We start from the raw sequence: 18,770 nt of genomic DNA on the forward strand, positions 1-18,770 counted from the left end.
GCTCGCATTGAATGCGAATTGAATTGAATGCCGCTCTTGGGGGAAATTTGCTCTGCATACTTTACGTCAGCGCGGCATTTGCCAATTTATGAATGAATTTTGACTGTGTGTGTGTGTGTAAAATAGTTACAACGCCAGTTCTGAATGTGTATGTGTATGTGTGTGTTGTTATATTTTTGTTGTTGTTGGCGAGTGCGTGTTAAGCAGAAATTGATTGTCATTGGTCATGGCATTGGCATGCGGCACAGCTGCTAAAAACTAGCAAAAAACTGTTACAAACATGATTTAATATTGTTATTTATTTTATTTAAATTAAAGATTGAGTAGTTATTTAAAATGCAAATCTTATAATACAAATTCTTTATTTGGGATTGACACATATTTGATCATTTTTTCCAACATTTAAGAAAGCATATGAAAAAAAAAGAATTTTAAAAAAATCATAAAATAGAACTAACAAAAAGAAATGGAATATTAGCTTTGTGTAATTTAAAATTTCAGATAAATAAAATACTCAAAGACTTACAAACAAAGACAATAAAATAAAATGGATTTCTAAGCATATAAAAAATGTATTTCAATTGTTTGCTTTATGCATGATCTTAAGACATCCAACGTTAATATTAAATAAAAATCATAATAGAAATTGGTTTCTAATTGATAGATTTTTAAATTGTTATCAGGCAGAGAAAGCTAATGAAACAAGTGAAACTTCCATAATTGCAAAATTGGAGTAAATAAAAGATGCTTAAAATACTCGAAATACATTTATAAGTTGCCTTCTTTATTATTTTCCAGCTTCGCTTTATAAAGTCGATGTAACATATAAAAACTAACTAAACTAAGAGTTGACTATAAAAATTGTATTAATCGTGCACCACCAATAAGCATGCTATATTTTTTATTTGACGCGTTTAATTAATTTCATGCCCGGCTGCAGGCAGCCGCAAAATAAAAAGAGAAAACTAAAAGCAAACTTTAAGCGTTAGGTTAGACACCCACCCACACACCACCATACACACACTCAGTCACACACTTGGCTACACCTGGCAGGCACTTTTCAATAACGGTACCAGATTGTGTCAGGCTCTGTTTGGCTTGGAGTTGTTGGAGTTGCCCTCGAGCCCGTCTCATTTGCCAGCTTAATTGCGCGCATATATCAGTTTTAGTTTACCAAGAGGCCGGGCAGGTGGCTAATCAAGCCAACCCTCCGCCCACCTGCGCGCCATGGTTAGCCTATCATTTTCACACAGCACACGCACACGGCCAATAAATAATGGAAAACAAAACACAAAAACCAAAACTAAAAAAATGTCTGCAGCGTAAAAATTATTGTTATGAAGCGAAAATGTTGAAAAGGATATCCGCGAGCGTTCCCCCACTCTACGTCCTTGTTGTCCCCGTCGCTCGTCAGGAGCTGCTTGTGTCCTGCCTTTGCATTGCGTGCCAATGCACTTGCGCCACAAATCATTTTTTGCCTGAAAAGTCCTGAGGCGTCAAAGGGTTCGCAGGACATCGACGCCGGCTTCCAACTTGTTTTTCAAGTTTCCTTTCGCTTCCTTGGCAACTTTTCCCATGTTGCCCACCTTTTCGCTCGACATATTTTGCTTCTTTTGGTCCCGTTTTCGGCGTAGACTAATATAAATTTTGACACCTGATAATTTCTTTGTGTTGGATGCGACGACAACAGCTGCAGCAGCTGCCTCGCCCCCTCAATCCAGCCCCCGTTCCCAGCCCCGTAATTGTGGATGAACATGCAAAGGCTGATCGCACGGATGGGCTGCAAAGCCAACCTGGAACTTCAATAAATTATAACTAAATTCTCGCTTTGCATTTTTACGATGCGCCGCATTTAATAGACAAAGTTAGCCTGAATTATTGGCACAACCTTGATGGCATTAGCCCATGAGCCGGAAATTGGCAATTAAAAGTGCATAAAACAAGATATTCCTACGAAATAAAGCCAGCCAAGTGAATTACATTTGCACGAGTCAAATGTCTCAATCGAGAATATACCAATATGGGATACGCAGATATTTAGAGAATTGTATGTTAGATAAAGGGCAGTCAAAGCTAACAGGTATCACAGTAAATTTAAATTTAAATTTTTTATTTTTTATATATATTTTTTTATAGTTAAATTTATATTTTAAAGACGAATGTAGAATATTGGGTAAATAGTAATTCACATTTTAAACGAATTTAAAATAAATTAGAAATATATAAAAAATATATAACATATATCCGATTAACACTGGTGATATGAAGATATATATATATATATATATATATATATATGATACAATAATAAATCTTATTATAAAGAGAATTATATATCTATTGTGATCAAATCATGTAGCAATGCTTTAAATATAGTAATTTGTTAAATAAGCTGAAAAGAATTTATATAGATAAAATTATAGATATTATATATAATAATTATATATTTATCTTGACTAATGATAATTGATATATACATATAAAAACATAAATTCCACTACATAAGTATATGCACTTATATTATATATATAAAGATATTACTATTCATATTTATATTATCAGAGAATGCAAGATTTCACCGAAATCTATAACAAAAAAAAACAGATATACTTGAACAATGGACCAAAACTAAAAGTGACCCAAAAATTAATGGTATCCTTGCCAAAAAATAACCCAAATGGTGGTTGTAAAAGAAGTGGGCAAATATTAATTTTTATTGATCAAAAACTGAGCTTTAAAAATAATAATATCTTTTTCTCTGTCTCTCTGTTATTTATAAGCTAATACATTTACATTTTTGATATCTTTATTAATTAGGAATTTATTTCGTGCATTAAATTTGATTGTACAGGTTCTACACTTTTATAAATATAATCAAAAAAAAAAAAATTAAATAAGCTGTGAACACCTATATATAATAGCATATAAGTAGTACATGCATACATATAACAAAAACAAAGAAGTAGAATCAAATTTTGCATAGAATTGGTCACTTTCCGTTCTAATTTGATATTTTTACAATAGTGAATTCCAACCGTCGTGTTTTCCAGAACGCTCATTTCTAGCCACGATTCAGCAATGATGAGTTTTTCAACTGCGATTTCTTATATACAAGCTCAAAGCTTCACACTAGCGTCAGTAGCTGCAATCAGTACAAAATGAAACAGAATTGGGAAACCATAGAAATCAGACTTAATTCGCAATATCACGTCATATCACATACAACTTATATATACAACTTATATGTCAAGTCCCAAGAAATTTTTAAGAGCAATAAACAAAGTCATAAGTAAGCCAAAAACCACTGTTTAAGTTCCGGTATATTTCATTGGAATGGCTCGACTAAAGCTGGGTTAGAAATGCTACAAATTATATAAACTACTTTGCAGCTTAAGAGTATATTCCTTCAGAGCTTGCTGCCCTCTCTCTCTCTCTCTGTCTGCCTTTCTCTTACTGAAAAACCTTCTCTCAGAAATTGTGCGTTTCTTCGATTGTCATTTACTCATTGAATCGATATGCATTGTTGCAAAGTAATGCCGACTCAAGCAGAACTCTGATCAGTTGCTATGTTGTCGCGTCGCGAATCGGTTCCCTTCCAGATGGAGTTGTTTTATTTATCAATAATTGTGGTGTGTCTGTTTCTTCACTTTACGGCCAAGATTTTCAAGTGCGTGGGCAATGATCTGAATTTCTTTTTTGGTTTGTTAATATACCTATTCAAAATGTCATTTAAAATATTTAAATCACTATTCAACCTATTACGCTCAGTCAGAAATGCAAATTAAAATTCAACGTGTCAAACACAATAAAAATAGTGAAACATATAGGAATAATTCAAATTGGAAAACAAATTAATTACCCTCTTTAGTGCAATAAAGTTAAGGAGTTGTCTTTAAAGCTCTGTAAGTACACAATCAATTCAAAAAATTATTGTTATATCATAAGGCAATTCAGGGGAAATACTCTTTCCTATTTTCTTATTTGACATGAAACGAAATGCTGTAAATCCATAATTTCAATTATCTGTTTCCTGTTATTAGCCGAGTCATCAGTTAAAAACCGGTGGTTAGTCAGACAAATAGTTAGTCTGCCTATAACTTTTAAATTTGTCATTAAATGTATCCATTTGTCATCAACTATTATTAATAGTCGTCAGTTAAATGTTAGTCAGTATTATGTTAGTCATATGTTAGTCATCAATCAATAGTCAATAGTCATCAGTCAATAGTCATCAGTCAATAGTCATCAGTCATCAGTCATCAGTCAAGAGTCATCAGTCAATAGTCATCAGTCATCCGTCATCAGTCATCAGTCATCAGTCATCAGTCATCAGTCATCAGTCATCAGTCATCAGTCATCAGTCATCAGTCATCAGTCATCAGTCATCAGTCATCAGTCATCAGTCATCAGTCATCAGTCATCAGTCATCAGTCATCAGTCATCAGTCATCAGTCATCAGTCATCAGTCATCAGTCATCAGTCATCAGTCATCAGTCATCAGTCATCAGTCATCAGTCATCAGTCATCAGTCATCAGTCATCAGTCATCAGTCATCAGTCATCAGTCATCAGTCATCAGTCATCAGTCATCAGTCATCAGTCATCAGTCATCAGTCATCAGTCATCAGTCATCAGTCATCAGTCATCAGTCATCAGTCATCAGTCATCAGTCATCAGTCATCAGTCATCAGTCATCAGTCATCAGTCATCAGTCATCAGTCATCAGTCATCAGTCATCAGTCATCAGTCATCAGTCATCAGTCATCAGTCATCAGTCATCAGTCATCAGTCATCAGTCATCAGTCATCAGTCATCAGTCATCAGTCATCAGTCATCAGTCATCAGTCATCAGTCATCAGTCATCAGTCATCAGTCATCAGTCATCAGTCATCAGTCATCAGTCATCAGTCATCAGTCATCAGTCATCAGTCATCAGTCATCAGTCATCAGTCATCAGTCATCAGTCATCAGTCATCAGTCATCAGTCATCAGTTCAGTCATCAGTCATCAGTCATCAGTCATCAGTCATCAGTCATCAGTCATCAGTCATCAGTCATCAGTCATCAGTCATCAGTCATCAGTCATCAGTCATCAGTCATCAGTCATCAGTCATCAGTCATCAGTCATCAGTCATCAGTCATCAGTCATCAGTCATCAGTCATCAGTCATCAGTCATCAGTCATCAGTCATCAGTCATCAGTCATCAGTCATCAGTCATCAGTCATCAGTCATCAGTCATCAGTCATCAGTCATCAGTCTCATCAGTCATCAGTCATCAGTCATCAGTCATCAGTCATCAGTCATCAGTCATCAGTCATCAGTCATCAGTCATCAGTCATCAGTCATCAGTCATCAGTCATTAGTCATTAGTCATTAGTCATTAGTCATTAGTCATAGTCATAGTCATTAGTCATTAGTCATTAGTCATTAGTCATTAGTCATTAGTCATTAGATTAGTCATTAGTCATTAGTCATTAGTCATTAGTCATTAGTCATTAGTCATTAGTCATTAGTCATTAGTCATTAGTCATTAGTCATTAGTCATTAGTCATTAGTCATTAGTCATTAGTCATTAGTCATTAGTCATTAGTCATTAGTCATTAGTCATTAGTCATTAGTCATTAGTCATTAGTCATTAGTCATTAGTCATTAGTCATTAGTCATTAGTCATTAGTCATTAGTCATTAGTCATTAGTCATTAGTCATTAGTCATTAGTCATTAGTCATTAGTCATTAGTCATTAGTCATTAGTCATTAGTCATTAGTCATTAGTCATTAGTCATTAGTCATTAGTCATTAGTCATTAGTCATTAGTCATTAGTCATTAGTCATCAATGATCATCAGTAATTTGTCAACAGGAATCGTTTTCAGTCTTCAATCATCAGTTACCGATCGTCTGTCATCAGTCACCAATAATGAATCGTTATTCATCATACATTATACATCATTTTCATTCATCAGTCAACAGCATTTCACCCACATTTTCACCCTGCCACCCATTCAATCACTTGGTCAGCCCGTAAATCAATCAAAATCATACCTCTTATTCTCTCATACATCCGCACACAATCTGCGACAGACCTTCTGCTTGCTCCTGCCCTTGATTAATGCCACACACATTATTTCAGGTGCCTGCCACTGTGCAACAGTAACTAAGACTCACTCTCTCCAACTCTCGCAATCGACACTCAGCTTCCTTAACTAATCGCCAAAATCAGCAAATGTGAGGGGCTGCTTTGCAACCCGCCTTCATTGGATGTTGCTGGCACACGGATGCAGTCATAAATTAAATATGACACCTACTAGAGAATCGAGGCATGCAACGTTCTCACATTTGTGCCACGGCACCTTCACCCTCTCTCACTCTCTTTGAGCTGCAGCATATGAAGTGCATTCATTATTCACACATATTTTGCTAATTAGCAAAATATTGTAAATGTTTGGATTTATGTGGACGGCACACACAAGGACACACTCGCACACACACCTCTGCAACCAATAGCTGCAGGTATAAGCAGTGCATCAAGTGTGGCGCCGTCCTGCTTGTTGATCAGCTCACGTAGCCTTCCTCTCGGCAGCCCCTGGAAACTCTCTCGCCCTCTCCCGCTCTATGTGCTTAGGTGTCATTTGTGTGATTTAGTGGCCGGAGGTGTTGGTGTCGGTTGGCGACGACTGAACAGCTGTTGGTGAGCCAGTGGACAACTGAGCTTTGCGGCGTCTATAAATTTTGGTTTGCCTTTCAAACGACCGCTAAACGCGACAGCTTTGATTGAATTTTCTGCTGATGTCTAAACTATGCAACAGCGAGCGACAGTTTTCAGTTTCACAGCAGCTCAATTTCTACGCAGAATTTGTTTATGCAGCATTTGTTTTGACTATTGTTATTGTTGTTGTGGCTTTTTTGCTTTATTGATTATCGTTTTATTGACACTCGTCGCGACTTGTAATATTATTCGATAGGCTCCACACGCAGTCTGACGCCCTCGTTCGGTATTAGCAAGAAATTTTTGCTGCCAATGGTCAGCTCGCTGGAACCGTCGGCGGGCAGCTGGAAACGATATGAGCTGAGCAAAGTAATTAGTCCCACCTTGACTTGCATGCGTCCAAAGCGCAGCCCAATGCAGTTGCGTGGCCCATCGCCAAAGCCAAGAAAGGCCATGGGATGGCGTTGCTGCACGGTGGCCGCCTCGAAGCGTTCCGGTCGAAACTCGTTCGGTTCCGGATAGATCTCCGGATCGTAGTGTATAGCGCGCACCGGTATATGCACGCTTATGCCACGCTCCAGTACAATATTCGCATCATCGCTGGGCACTTTGTAGTTCTCGGAAGGAATGCGAGTTAGAGACGCCAGAGCCGGATATTTGCGGAGAGTCTCTGAAAGTGGTAAGAGAGCAGAGTAGTTAAGTGGGAATATAGATCATGATGATATTATATATGATATATTTTTTATATATTATATGATATATGATAATATGGATGTAGATAAAACCCCAACTCCGAGAAGTTGTCAGCAGATATAGTAGAAAAAGGCAGGTGTGAACGAAGCCAAAATGAGATAATTAAAAGTCTGAGTTTATTGAACCCAAATCATAGATAGTATTATATAGAAAGAACACAAAACAATGACAGATTAGAGAAACGCAATTAAAGTAGAAACAGCACAGATTGTAATATTTGTCTAGAGTCTCGGCACAGGTTTGCAAAGGCTAATTAGAGTGGGCGAGACTAAGCCAGAAAACGTAAGCTAACTGGTAAAAGGGACCTTGGACTTAGAGCTGCAACAATTAAGCTAAAACAATTTAGAATATATAACACATATTGTAAAGGTATAAAAGTATAGAAATAAAATGAACACTATAAAAAGTTGGGAGAAGCCACTCAGAAATTTACCTTGTAATAGATTTTATACTCTATAAATGAATATAGTACTCTTTTCTTAAACAGATAGTTAGCAGTCCAAATGTATTTAAATTGCTTGAGCATTTATAAAAATGCTGAGCATTGTTGGAAATCTCTGGAAAAGCAATGTGGCTGATGGTCCTATCTACATCATGCCTCAAGCTATTTATTGTATAACAAAACGAAGAGCTTAAAGACTCAAGTACATAAATCTCTAAAGTTCAAGCAACCTCTGCTTAGAGATTCTCTGCAGCTCGAAGGGCAACACTCAATATCATAATTATTTTCAATTGCTTTCAATGCATGAGAAGTTGTACAGACTTCATATGTTTTGTTTATTGCAAATCAACATTATTTCAAGTGTTTCTACGTCCAACTGTTTTCATTCGAGCTAAACTGTTTGCACTGCATATTTTTAGCAGCTGATTCAGGGTTTTAGATGTATGCGAAGTATCACAGCAGACTGCGTATCGCACGATGTCAGTTGCAGAACGTTGCTTATCAGCCTGATACAGCTTCGACTTTAATCTGGGACTCACCATTAACGACTTGGTCCAAGTATTCCATCTCCATCATGGCTTCGTAGGTGAGTTTGCCGTGCTTTTGCAATACGCTTTGGATTTCGGCTCTCAGTTTGGATTGAATGGATGGGTTTTTGGCCAGTTCGTAGAGAGCGTAGCTCATGTTGCTGGAGCTGGTCTCGAAGCCAGCGACAAAGAAGACAAACACCTGAGCGGCCAGCTGCTCCACGGTCAGGCCATTCTTCTCTTCCGTTCGACGCAGGTCGAGCAGCAGATCCATGAAATCATTTCGTTTTATATTCTCGCGCTCTCTCACCTCGACTGTGTCGCGAATGAGGCGCAAAAAGAAGCCAGAGAAATCCTCATTGGGATGTCGCAGTCTGATGGGCATTTTGTTCAGAAGTTTCATGTAGGTCACCTTAAAGAGACTCCAGCGAACACCCCGATTGTGATCAGTGAAGAGCTTACGTGCCACCACGCGGAACTCGGCCTTTGGATTTCTGAGGCTGTTGCACTCGATGCCAAAGGCGTGCAGCTCCAAAATGTGGCCGCTGTTGGCACTGGCAGCCACCTCCCTCCGACAGGTCTCGTCCAGCTGCTGAGCGACGCTCGTAATGCTGCTGAACATATACTTGATCTTGCCGCTCGTAAAAGTGGGCGACAGCTTGGTTCTCAAAGCTCGCCATTGCTCGCCATTCAGATTGAATAGATGACCCGCCAGCGGATTCTTCTCCAAATTAAACGGCGTATTTATGCGATCCACGAACTTGTTGAAGTCCTTGATCAGTATGGCCTTTACCAGGTCCAGATCAGTGACCACGGCAATGGGTCGCGTGTATATGTATGTGCCAGCCACTTGGCATTTGCCCTTGAAGGCATCATAGTTCTCCTGCAGCAGCTCGCTAAGGTGCACGGACTTCAGCTTGAAGAAGTTGCCAAACAGAAAGTGTGTACGCAGCTGGGGCACTCCCTCCTGCTCCCAGTAGCTGTAGCAATGCCTCAAGTAGCCAAACAGCCATGCGATCAGCGCAGATAACACGATTAATATGAAGCCCATCACTGAGTCGTAGAGTACACGCAGATGCTGCGACAGCCCAAAGACTAACTAACTTAACTCTACTCTTGGCACTACTTATAGGCATTGATAAGCGCAGTCTTTAGACAAAGTTATTATCAGTTGTTGTTCTAGGTGACAATGCTTCTTATGCCCTTTCAGTGAGTCATTCTGTTTCTATCAGTCTGATTTGATAGGCTCTTCTGCATGCCTAACAGTGAACTACTGTGATATTGCTGCAGCAGATTATGATACCATATATAAGAAAGAACGATCAGTAGATGAGATTGTCATTTAAGTAAAAGCAATTTCAGTGGAAATTAAATATCATTGGCATACGCATTTTAGATATTCTCTATACTCTGTAATTTAAATGTATATCCTCTCTAACAAATATGAATATAATATCATATAATATATATATATACTAAAGAAAGATTATTATATATATATACATATACATAGATATATATATACCTCATTTGCTGAAAGAGCATTTAGACTTCTTCAGCTTCAAGATGATTCGTTGTTTGCCGCATATTCATTATTATCTGAAATGATGCTGCAAAAGCCACAATGACGTTGCAATAATAATAAAAGATATATGCAAGCGTATTCCCTGTCTGTATGTTTATATAGGTTAAGTAAATTCAAATCTGTAATATTTACAACTTTCCTAAAATACAAATTCAAACACTAAATATTTGAGCTACAAACTTAAGGTTTCTTGCAGATTATCGTGACCACTAGATAACCACAAACTGCTTAAGATATTGCTCATTGTCTGAAAAGTAAATATATTTGTTCACACAATTGTTAAGGTGTCACTCTTATCTTATCTCTTATATTATGATGTGATAGGCGTTAGTAACTAAACTCAAATAGGAGCAAGCGAAGTCAAAACATTTCTGTAGATCGAAACATCTCACAGAGATAAATGTGAAATTGAATATAAGATCAACCGTCGAGTGTGGTCCAGATTCAGTCAGCTATAAAAGGTAAAAAAACAATGCTGGATTGTCGCATTTCTCAGCTATTTCAGGGAAGTCGCAGCGCCCTACTGGTTAATTGAATGAATATTTAAATATAGTTATATTAAAAATATAAAAATAAGGTTATTTATTATTATTATCTGAATCCTAATTGACGCAATGATAAATGTGATAGTAAATTTATTATATTTTTTATTACGACGATGGTAAACATATTGATAATTGTTATAAGATATTCTCGTGTCAATACACTCATCTTTTCAAAGTGTTAAGATTACTTACTAAATATTAGCGCTATTCTTGGCAGCGCTATTGTTGGACTTAAAATTTTTTTTTTATTTATGCCAAAAGGAGCCGGGATAGATAAGAAAAAGTCCTTTAGTTTCTATCCAGATTGATATAGTTACTTTTAGAGTCTTACTAGCTGCCCATAATATCCATTATTGATTTATTTTAAACAGTAAAACATAAACATAAAATGTTTGCCTATCAGATTTCTAAATTCAAACAAAAATACTTAAGTTAAATCAAACCTATAATGAATCGATATATATATATATAAATATATATATATATATATATATATATATATATATATATATATATATATATATATATATATATATATATATATATATATATATATATGTATTTAAATGCAGTATAGTCCAAAGCGTTTATTTAGTAAGAGAGCTTTTATTTTAATATCCGTTAGTGAAGTTTAAATTTTCGAATATGAAATGTTCATAACGTGCAATATCCAAACCTTAATCCTTATAAGTATTTACAGTATTTACTCTTACTGTTATGCTTAACATTATCTCAAAAGCTTTACCGACAGAAGCATTTTTGGTTGCTGCTTCGACTATACAAAGCTGCTTTGTTGTACTTTAAAAAAGGGAGAAGTTTGACAAGCTTTATCCGAGTTTCTGAAGCTTTCACCACGTGGTGAGTTATTCTATGTTGTTGCATATATAGATATAAGTAACATCAGTTAAGAAGTGTGAGCCGCTGTTAATATTCAATGAATGTAAGTTCCACGCCTTAATAAGGTCGAGGTGCAAATGTGTTTCCCTGAAGTTCATTTAATTTAATATACACAAATATCCATTTAATGAAATGACTCAGCTACGTCACATGCACATATGTAATTCATTTAAATATGTACACTATTAATAGTTAGACACTAACTATCTGATACATATTGGAGCAGACAGGTGAACTGAGCTTATTTAAAATGTTTCAGGCAGTCAAAGAATTAATTAAAATAGTTTAAGTTTCACATCATTAAACTGATCAATGACAGCAGCCGTAAATAATCGCCATGAATATATATATATAGGCACACACACACACACAGATACTATCCATATATACACACATGCGTTTATATTTAATTTCGTAGCAAATTGACTTTATCAATTACACGATTAAATAATACACACACACACACTGAGTCATGAGGCATATGATGCATGAAAAGCGTTCAATAAACAGTCTAATAGATGACTCTGTAAGCTCACACCTCAATAAATTGAAAATTAATTGTACATTTTTGACATAAAGTAGAGGGAAATACAGGTAAAAAAAACGTGTAGCCTACCTTTGAGGGCAAATCGAAGCTTTGCGCAGCTGGTTGTCAGCGCTTTTACCTTTTGAGGTCTGCGAGCATCAACTTGTGTGTGTGTGTGTGCGTGTGTATATGTGTGACTATGACTATGTGGTCTTGCCTGTCGTTTGGTTAGGTAGCGAGAATTTTGCTCTCCATTCTGGACATGCGGCACATGCTCTTATTAACTTGCCTTTTGTGTGTGGACTACAGTGCCAAGCGAGTTGAAAGGGCAAAGGGAAGTGGAAAGGCACGGGTGATTGCATAACCCCACCCACACCCACTGCCCCGCACACACATGCCAATTTTTTGCCATTTGCGGCGCAGCGCGTGTGAAAATGCAACCAAATTGCCGCGGTAGCGATTTTTACAAGACCAAAGCATAGCAATGGCAAATGGGTATATTACGTCTGTGGGTTGTCTGCGTGCCCAACAGTCGTGCAGTGGATGTGGGCAAGGCGACTTCCTTAGGCAAGCGTTTCTTTTATATAAAGTCAGCTCTTTACTCGTCTTAAGTTTTTTTTTATATTTACCTATTTTTGGTATCTCTCTCCATTTTTCCTCCCTTTCTCGTTTTTAATTTCACACTTCTCATCTGCTCTCTTCTGTTCTTGTTTCTGTTAACTCTTAACTTTTCTCTTCTCATCTCTGAACTTTTTCATTCTATTTTACATTTCATATGGCTTGTCTTATTATTCTATTATTATTATTGTCTTGGCTTATGCTTTGCTTAATCTTTTCTTGTGTTTTTTTTATCTGCTCTTCTATCTCTGCTACTGCATGTTTTTCTACTCTTTGCTTTCCTCTTTACTCTTCCTAATTTTTTTCTTCTTAATTTATCTCTTTTCTTTACATCTCAATTACTTTTTCTGCTGTCTATTATCTTTATATGTCTCTCTTCTTTTCGTTTTTTACTCTTTTCTTATTTTTTATTGTATTCAGATTTTTTTATTCTCGTCTGTTTTCATTTCAATTCTTCTCTCTTATCTTCGTCTTTTCTGTTTTTGTCATCTTTTTGTTATCTTCTATTCTATAAGTCTTTTCCTTGTTTTCTTTCATCTCTTTATCTACAGTTAATCTCCCTTTTCTAGTCCTCTCTCTCTGTCTTTCTTTATCTTTCTCTCTCTCTCTCTCTCTTTTTCTCTCTCTCTATTCTTCTGTCTCTCTCTCTCTCTCTCTTTGTCTTTCTTTCTCTTTCCCTCTCTCTTTAGAATTCCTATATATTAATACATAGTCCACTTTTGATTCTAACAAATTCTTATAATGTTTTTGACAGCAAATCAATATTCATAAGATTTATTTGAAGTTATTTGAAGTACATATTTTAATGAGAAAAGTGCCTTAAAGCTAATTCGTTTTGTTTCTGCCCACTGAATATAAGAGAAAATCATTTTTCATTAGCTGCAATACTTTAAAACAAATATAAGACCGAAAAGCGATCCAAATAAAATATAAATGCTGCAATTTATTTTTTTAAGTTTCTGTTAACTCAAAGATATCCATCAATAATTGATCTCATGCATGACACATCTGATTGCATCGACTAATCAGGTATTACGGGGTATCTGCCAGCATATACGCCGTCGGTTGTCCGCTTCGAATATGGACTCTTTTAAGCCCTTAAGCAAAAAACTAGCCACGTCCGACGTGCTTTTAATTGGCCGCTCGTGAGTTTATGAGGGCAACAGCAGACATTTAATTTATTTTAATAATTATGTATTTTATTTTTTCTTATTTTTTTAATTTTTAAGTTGCTCTGCGCTTTTTAAATTAAATTATAAACTCGCTGGCGCTACGCAGATATTTTTTTATTTTACGCTTTTTTTGCTGTCTAGTGCTGACTTTGTAATGAAACATTTGTACCATGTGGGACGATGGCGTAAAAAATTGATGATAAACGTAACTTTTAAAGAGGATAGAGTCCGCTATGCAACACCAGCAGCAGCAGGCACAAATCGTGTGGTTAGGTTCATTTTGTTGTTGATGCATTAAAAAACGGGAGAGGTGTGGCCCCTAGGCGGAAGTCGTTCAAATCAAAAGAATGGCGTATGGGCTTTTCATATATCAATTACTCAAATCGATGCTCGAGCTTTTGATTTAATTTGATTGTGGCCTTAAGGGATTACTGCTTAAAGGTCCTTTATAATACTTTCTATAGCCAAACTGTACAAAGTTTGACCGTTTCCCTTAAAGTTCTTTGATTCATTTTTTTAAATCATTTGAGATTTAATTCGTTCTTTGATTCACAGTTTACAGTTTTTAGTATCACGAAGTATTCTAGTAGGCATGTGTATAAATACAAACATAAATGGCAAAAAATCAAGAACATTCAGTCAGCAGCTACAAATAGCTCAAGCTCTAAATTGATTTTATTATATGTAGTTCAGCTTCATTGCCCTGTATAGCAAAATGTTACTTTTTAAATTTTGTTTGACTATAAATTTATATAAGCAAAAGTGATATTATTTACGATAGCAATTTTCATAATCCATAATTAGATTTCTTTTGTATATATTCTATGTAAATTACCATTTCCTCATGAATATCATTATGATTGCCGAAATGTATGAAAACTTGAAAAAAAAAAAAATAAAACGCAAGTCTCGACTCGTAGATTCTTTGGTACACTTAAGTTTGAGTGGACTTGCTTAAGCCAATATCCAGACGGATTTTGGTAAGTATCTTCTGGACTAGAAGATACAGCAAAGCCAGCTCAACCTGGGATTTTTGTTGAAAAAAAAAGCCAAAGTATCTTCTTCTATGTCCGCAGCATTTTCAAGGGCCTGAAGCTATAAAAATAACCAAAAAGAACCCAAAAGGTACTTGAACCAAAATAATATTTATTCGCTTGGGAGACTCGTTGACATTTTGCTAACTGTCAAACAGAGTGCTAAGCCTTCGGCTTGCAGCTATGATTTTGATATGTTGATATATTGATTAAGTGCACGTAAATGAATTTCTGTGAACTGAGGCGGGCACGAGTCGGGGATTGTCTATCTTTTTTGCCCACTGCTCTTTGATAGCCAGCAAATTGTGAGAGGATTCAAGCTTTACAACCTTATCTCAATGCACATCAAAAGGCAAGTGCAACTGCCGTAAGAATTATATACATTTTCGATTGAATTTCCCTATGAAGTCAGAAGTCAAAATTGAAATTATTTAAGACGGCATTTTATTTCCATTTTGTTAAATCAAATAAATCAATTACATTATATTTATATATATTTATATATATGCATATATCTGTATTTATATTTATATTTATTTATAAACATGTAGCGGTGCACCAAAGAGAAGCCAAAATGAGTCTAAAGTAAATGGGGTTTTGTCTCTGTTTCCGCAACAATTCATACGAAGGTTGGCTGCTCTCCACTCGACCACTTGACTTAAGCCTAGATTTAAATGTAGCTTTTAGTTGTTTGTTTTATTTTCAATTTGAGTTGTAGTTCATTAGCTGTTTCGCCTAATACAACACATGTCAATCCTAAGCCTTAAAACGAACTTGGTTTTTGGAATGTTTTCAATTTGCGAATCGCTTCAATTTTACATGCTAATACTTTGTATTTCCGTTGTATGTCTATAAACCTGTCTGCATTATGTGGGTATCTCTGTCTGTGTGTATCTGTAAGTGTGTGTGTGTACGAAAACCCTTTTTCAACCTTACGCGCTAAGCAACAACAACTTTTTACATGTATCTCTCAATCGTATCGAAGCACTAAATAAACTATTTTCGCTTCGTGCGTGAAATAATTGCTTACGACTGATTTTGCTTAAATTTACGAACTTTTTATTATTTTGTACAAATTACTACTTAAAGTTGCTAAGTTCTTAGGCCTGCCACGCCCCCAGGTAGACAACGATAATCAAAAGGTGTAAGATGTTGGCTGCGCGGCACAGCGGAACGGCTGAGCTCTTCAGGTCCTGCATGCGATCCATTTCATCGGTTAGCGATTTGGCATCATGCTTCAGCGGCGTGTTCTTGCCATCCGCCCGATAGGTGGCGCTGTGATCGGGCACTAGAAGACAGAGAAGAGCAACGAAAACAATTCAATTGATTGGAAGCACTTTATATATATATACATATAGATATATTATAGATATTATTGTTTGGCTCTGACATGTTACTTAATCAAAAGCCATATAACCATTCCAATTTCTTTATTTTACGTGCATGGTTTTTATGATGTGTCCTTTCATAACTCTGGCCGGCAGTTGGAGCTGCCAATCGAATGTCCTTTTTCAATTATGCGCTTACCACACGCCAGCGAGCATAAACAATAGACAGGATGCGTTTATAGCCCAGTCATTTGTGCACACAGACATCCACAGAGAGAGAGAGAGAGAGGGAGGAAAGAGAGAGAGAGAGAAACCAAACTGTTTGTCAAGGCGTTCCGTTTGCGAAACGTATTGCATATAAAAGGACACAACTTTCGTTCGTATTGCCCAACTGCTCCACTTATTTATAACATTCGCACTTATACAGCTCTTTTTTGGCCCCATTTTTTCTGGCCAAAAATCGAAAGTATTTCCTCTGGCGGCATTTTGTTTCAATTTCACTTTGGCAGCGCCAAAAATTGTTTCGATTTTTATTGCTTAAGTGCGTTAAACCCTTGCGCGCCAGGACATGCACTCCACAACAACCAGAAAAAAAAATAGGGTGTGTGTGTGTGGGTGCCTGCCACGGGGACACTCGTTTCGGTGCTCTGTATTGTTTTTGCCATCAATTTATCCTGCAGCCCTTATTTTTTCTTTACATATCTGTTTTAGTTTTTCTTCCTTTTTTATTTGTCTTCCAATTTTTTCTTGTTTTCCTCTTTTTTTTTTTTGGCTGTTTGTTTGTTTTCCTGGCAATCTGTTTCATTGGACATTTGTTTGTGTGCTGCAGTTACAAATGTGACGGCAGCAGGACGCGGGGGCTGGCGCAGGGGAGGCGCTGGAATTGCCGTCGGATTCTTGTGTTTTTTTATTTGGCCTGTAGGCAGCAATTGGTCATTAGGCGCTTCGCTTCTAGCTCTGCGGTTGAGCTGGACAACTGTGGCTTGTGGCGGGGCAGTCGTTCCACTCATTCAGTTCAAACTTAAAATACATGCAAATGGGCGACAAATTTCAGAGTAAATAAAGGTAAATTTAATGCCAAAGAGTCTGCGTATATTTTTGCATAATTAAGAAACTTGAAGCTTTTTCAACAGCTCGCTCCAAATTCAATTCGGTGTAGCAAACAACCTCTGAAATTTCTCTTAATTTTCATGAAGCTTGAGCTCCTGATGTTGTTGAGCAATAATCCCAGACAGATTATTTTTATAGCATATACGTGACCATTGTTGAGGCATTAGTGCATTGTAGTTAGAAGAAGAAAAAGAGGGAAAAATTATGTTTTAAGAGCATCAGTTCTAGATCAGAGAGAAGAAGCCACAAGTTGCAGTTACAAATATCCAAGAATACCTGAACACGACTAATGTATAATCCAAATATCAATTGTCGAGCTCCAACAGCTGTTTAAATAAAGCCATCTACATAGTAGCCAGGAGTATGTGCTCTATCGACTTTGGTAGCAAGACGGACTCTCTCCATTTCGCGACGATGTATAAGACCAATGACTGATGCATAAGAAGTGAAAATATAAGTTTGTGATGGACACTAAAAACAAACTCATTTTGTTTTGTTTAAAATATAATGTAAGAAGATAATTACGAATTGCTTTCGGTAGGAATTAATATGTTTTTCACGATTTTAGAGAGCTGCATTGATCGATAGTAGTGCAGCCTATAAAGCATTGAACACACTTAATAATAATACTAACTTTTAAAAAATGCATTCAAAGAAAGTGTAATTAATTTTTTTTAGTAGACACTCTTATTTTTATGAACAACTAAATTTTGTTAATAATATTTTGTCAACCTCCGAAGTACACGTACTTCTAAGCTTGGAACAAAAAGAATAGCTTAAATGATAAGAAATATGCTAAGCTTATTTTATTTTATTTTTTTTTATTCTTTATTTATTAGTGGTCCGACGCACTACCATTTTCATGAGCCCAACTGTGCATAATTATTTTAAATTCATTTTTATATATTTACTAACTAAATATAACTATATATATTAATTAATTGAATTCATAACTAGATGAAAATTCCATCAAATTGAGCTGATGATATTAACTAATTGAATTCATAACTAGATGAAAATTCCATCAAATTGAGCTGATGATATTAACTAATTAAATTCATAACTAGATGAAAATTCCATCAAAATAAGCTGATGAGTGTTTATTATTTTGTTGTTCGAGCTGATTCGCCTATCGGCTGATCGGTTATTTCTCTTTTAATGCCAGTGTTGGGATCTAAATAACTATCAGTTGGCACTCTTGATAGTAAAAAACTTAGCTTATAAGCACACACAAAATTGTATTAAGCTGTCCTTTAAATGAAAAAAGAAAGTTTATACAATTTCAATATTTAGTCCTACTATACGAATTTTTTAAGTTAGTTTAAAAAATTTCTTAGCCTTTGTTAAATATGTTTGCTTATCCCAAGCCCACTCTCTCTATATACTAATAGCTAAATCAACTGTGTTTTTGCTTCTTCCAGTCTTCTGGTCGAACTTCATCGAACTAAGTTTGTCATAAGAGTGAAAAATAACGCATCGAGTCGACTTTCTTTTTATTTTCGCAGTATTTCTCTGCTTCCTAAACGTAG

The 18,770-nt window shown here is 36.1% G+C and overlaps 2 protein-coding genes and 1 long non-coding RNA gene across 5 annotated transcripts in view; 1 reads left to right on the forward strand and 2 right to left on the reverse strand.

Moving 5' to 3' along the window:
• The first annotated feature begins 3,563 nt into the window (after positions 1 to 3,563).
• LOC111602387 overlaps positions 3,564 to 18,770 on the forward strand; it is a 46,378-nt gene continuing 31,171 nt past the window's right edge. For all 3 annotated transcript variants that reach the window (XR_002751612.2, XR_002751614.2, XR_002751613.2), the window contains exon 1: positions 3,564 to 3,902. This is a non-coding gene — a long non-coding RNA (uncharacterized LOC111602387). The remainder of the gene's footprint in view (positions 3,903 to 18,770) is intronic.
• Positions 6,875 to 9,477, reverse strand: LOC111602383 (probable cytochrome P450 6a14). Its single transcript, XM_023319404.2, has 2 exons — positions 8,439 to 9,477; positions 6,875 to 7,374 (listed from the first exon to the last, which is right to left on the reverse strand). The coding sequence occupies exons 1-2, from the start codon at positions 9,475 to 9,477 to the stop codon at positions 6,950 to 6,952; spliced, it is 1,464 nt and encodes a 487-aa protein (XP_023175172.2). The 3' UTR covers positions 6,875 to 6,949.
• LOC111602382 (cell adhesion molecule 2) overlaps positions 15,360 to 18,770 on the reverse strand; it is a 56,790-nt gene continuing 53,379 nt past the window's right edge. The window contains exon 12 of the mRNA XM_023319403.2: positions 15,360 to 16,091. Within this exon, the coding sequence (XP_023175171.1) occupies positions 15,904 to 16,091 (188 nt within the window). The 3' untranslated portion in view covers positions 15,360 to 15,903. The remainder of the gene's footprint in view (positions 16,092 to 18,770) is intronic.

The sequence above is a fragment of the Drosophila hydei genome, unplaced genomic scaffold (genome assembly GCF_003285905.1).
Source record: "Drosophila hydei strain 15085-1641.00,03,60 unplaced genomic scaffold, DhydRS2 tig00000149-arrow-pilon, whole genome shotgun sequence".
NCBI lineage: Eukaryota > Metazoa > Arthropoda > Insecta > Diptera > Drosophilidae > Drosophila > Drosophila hydei.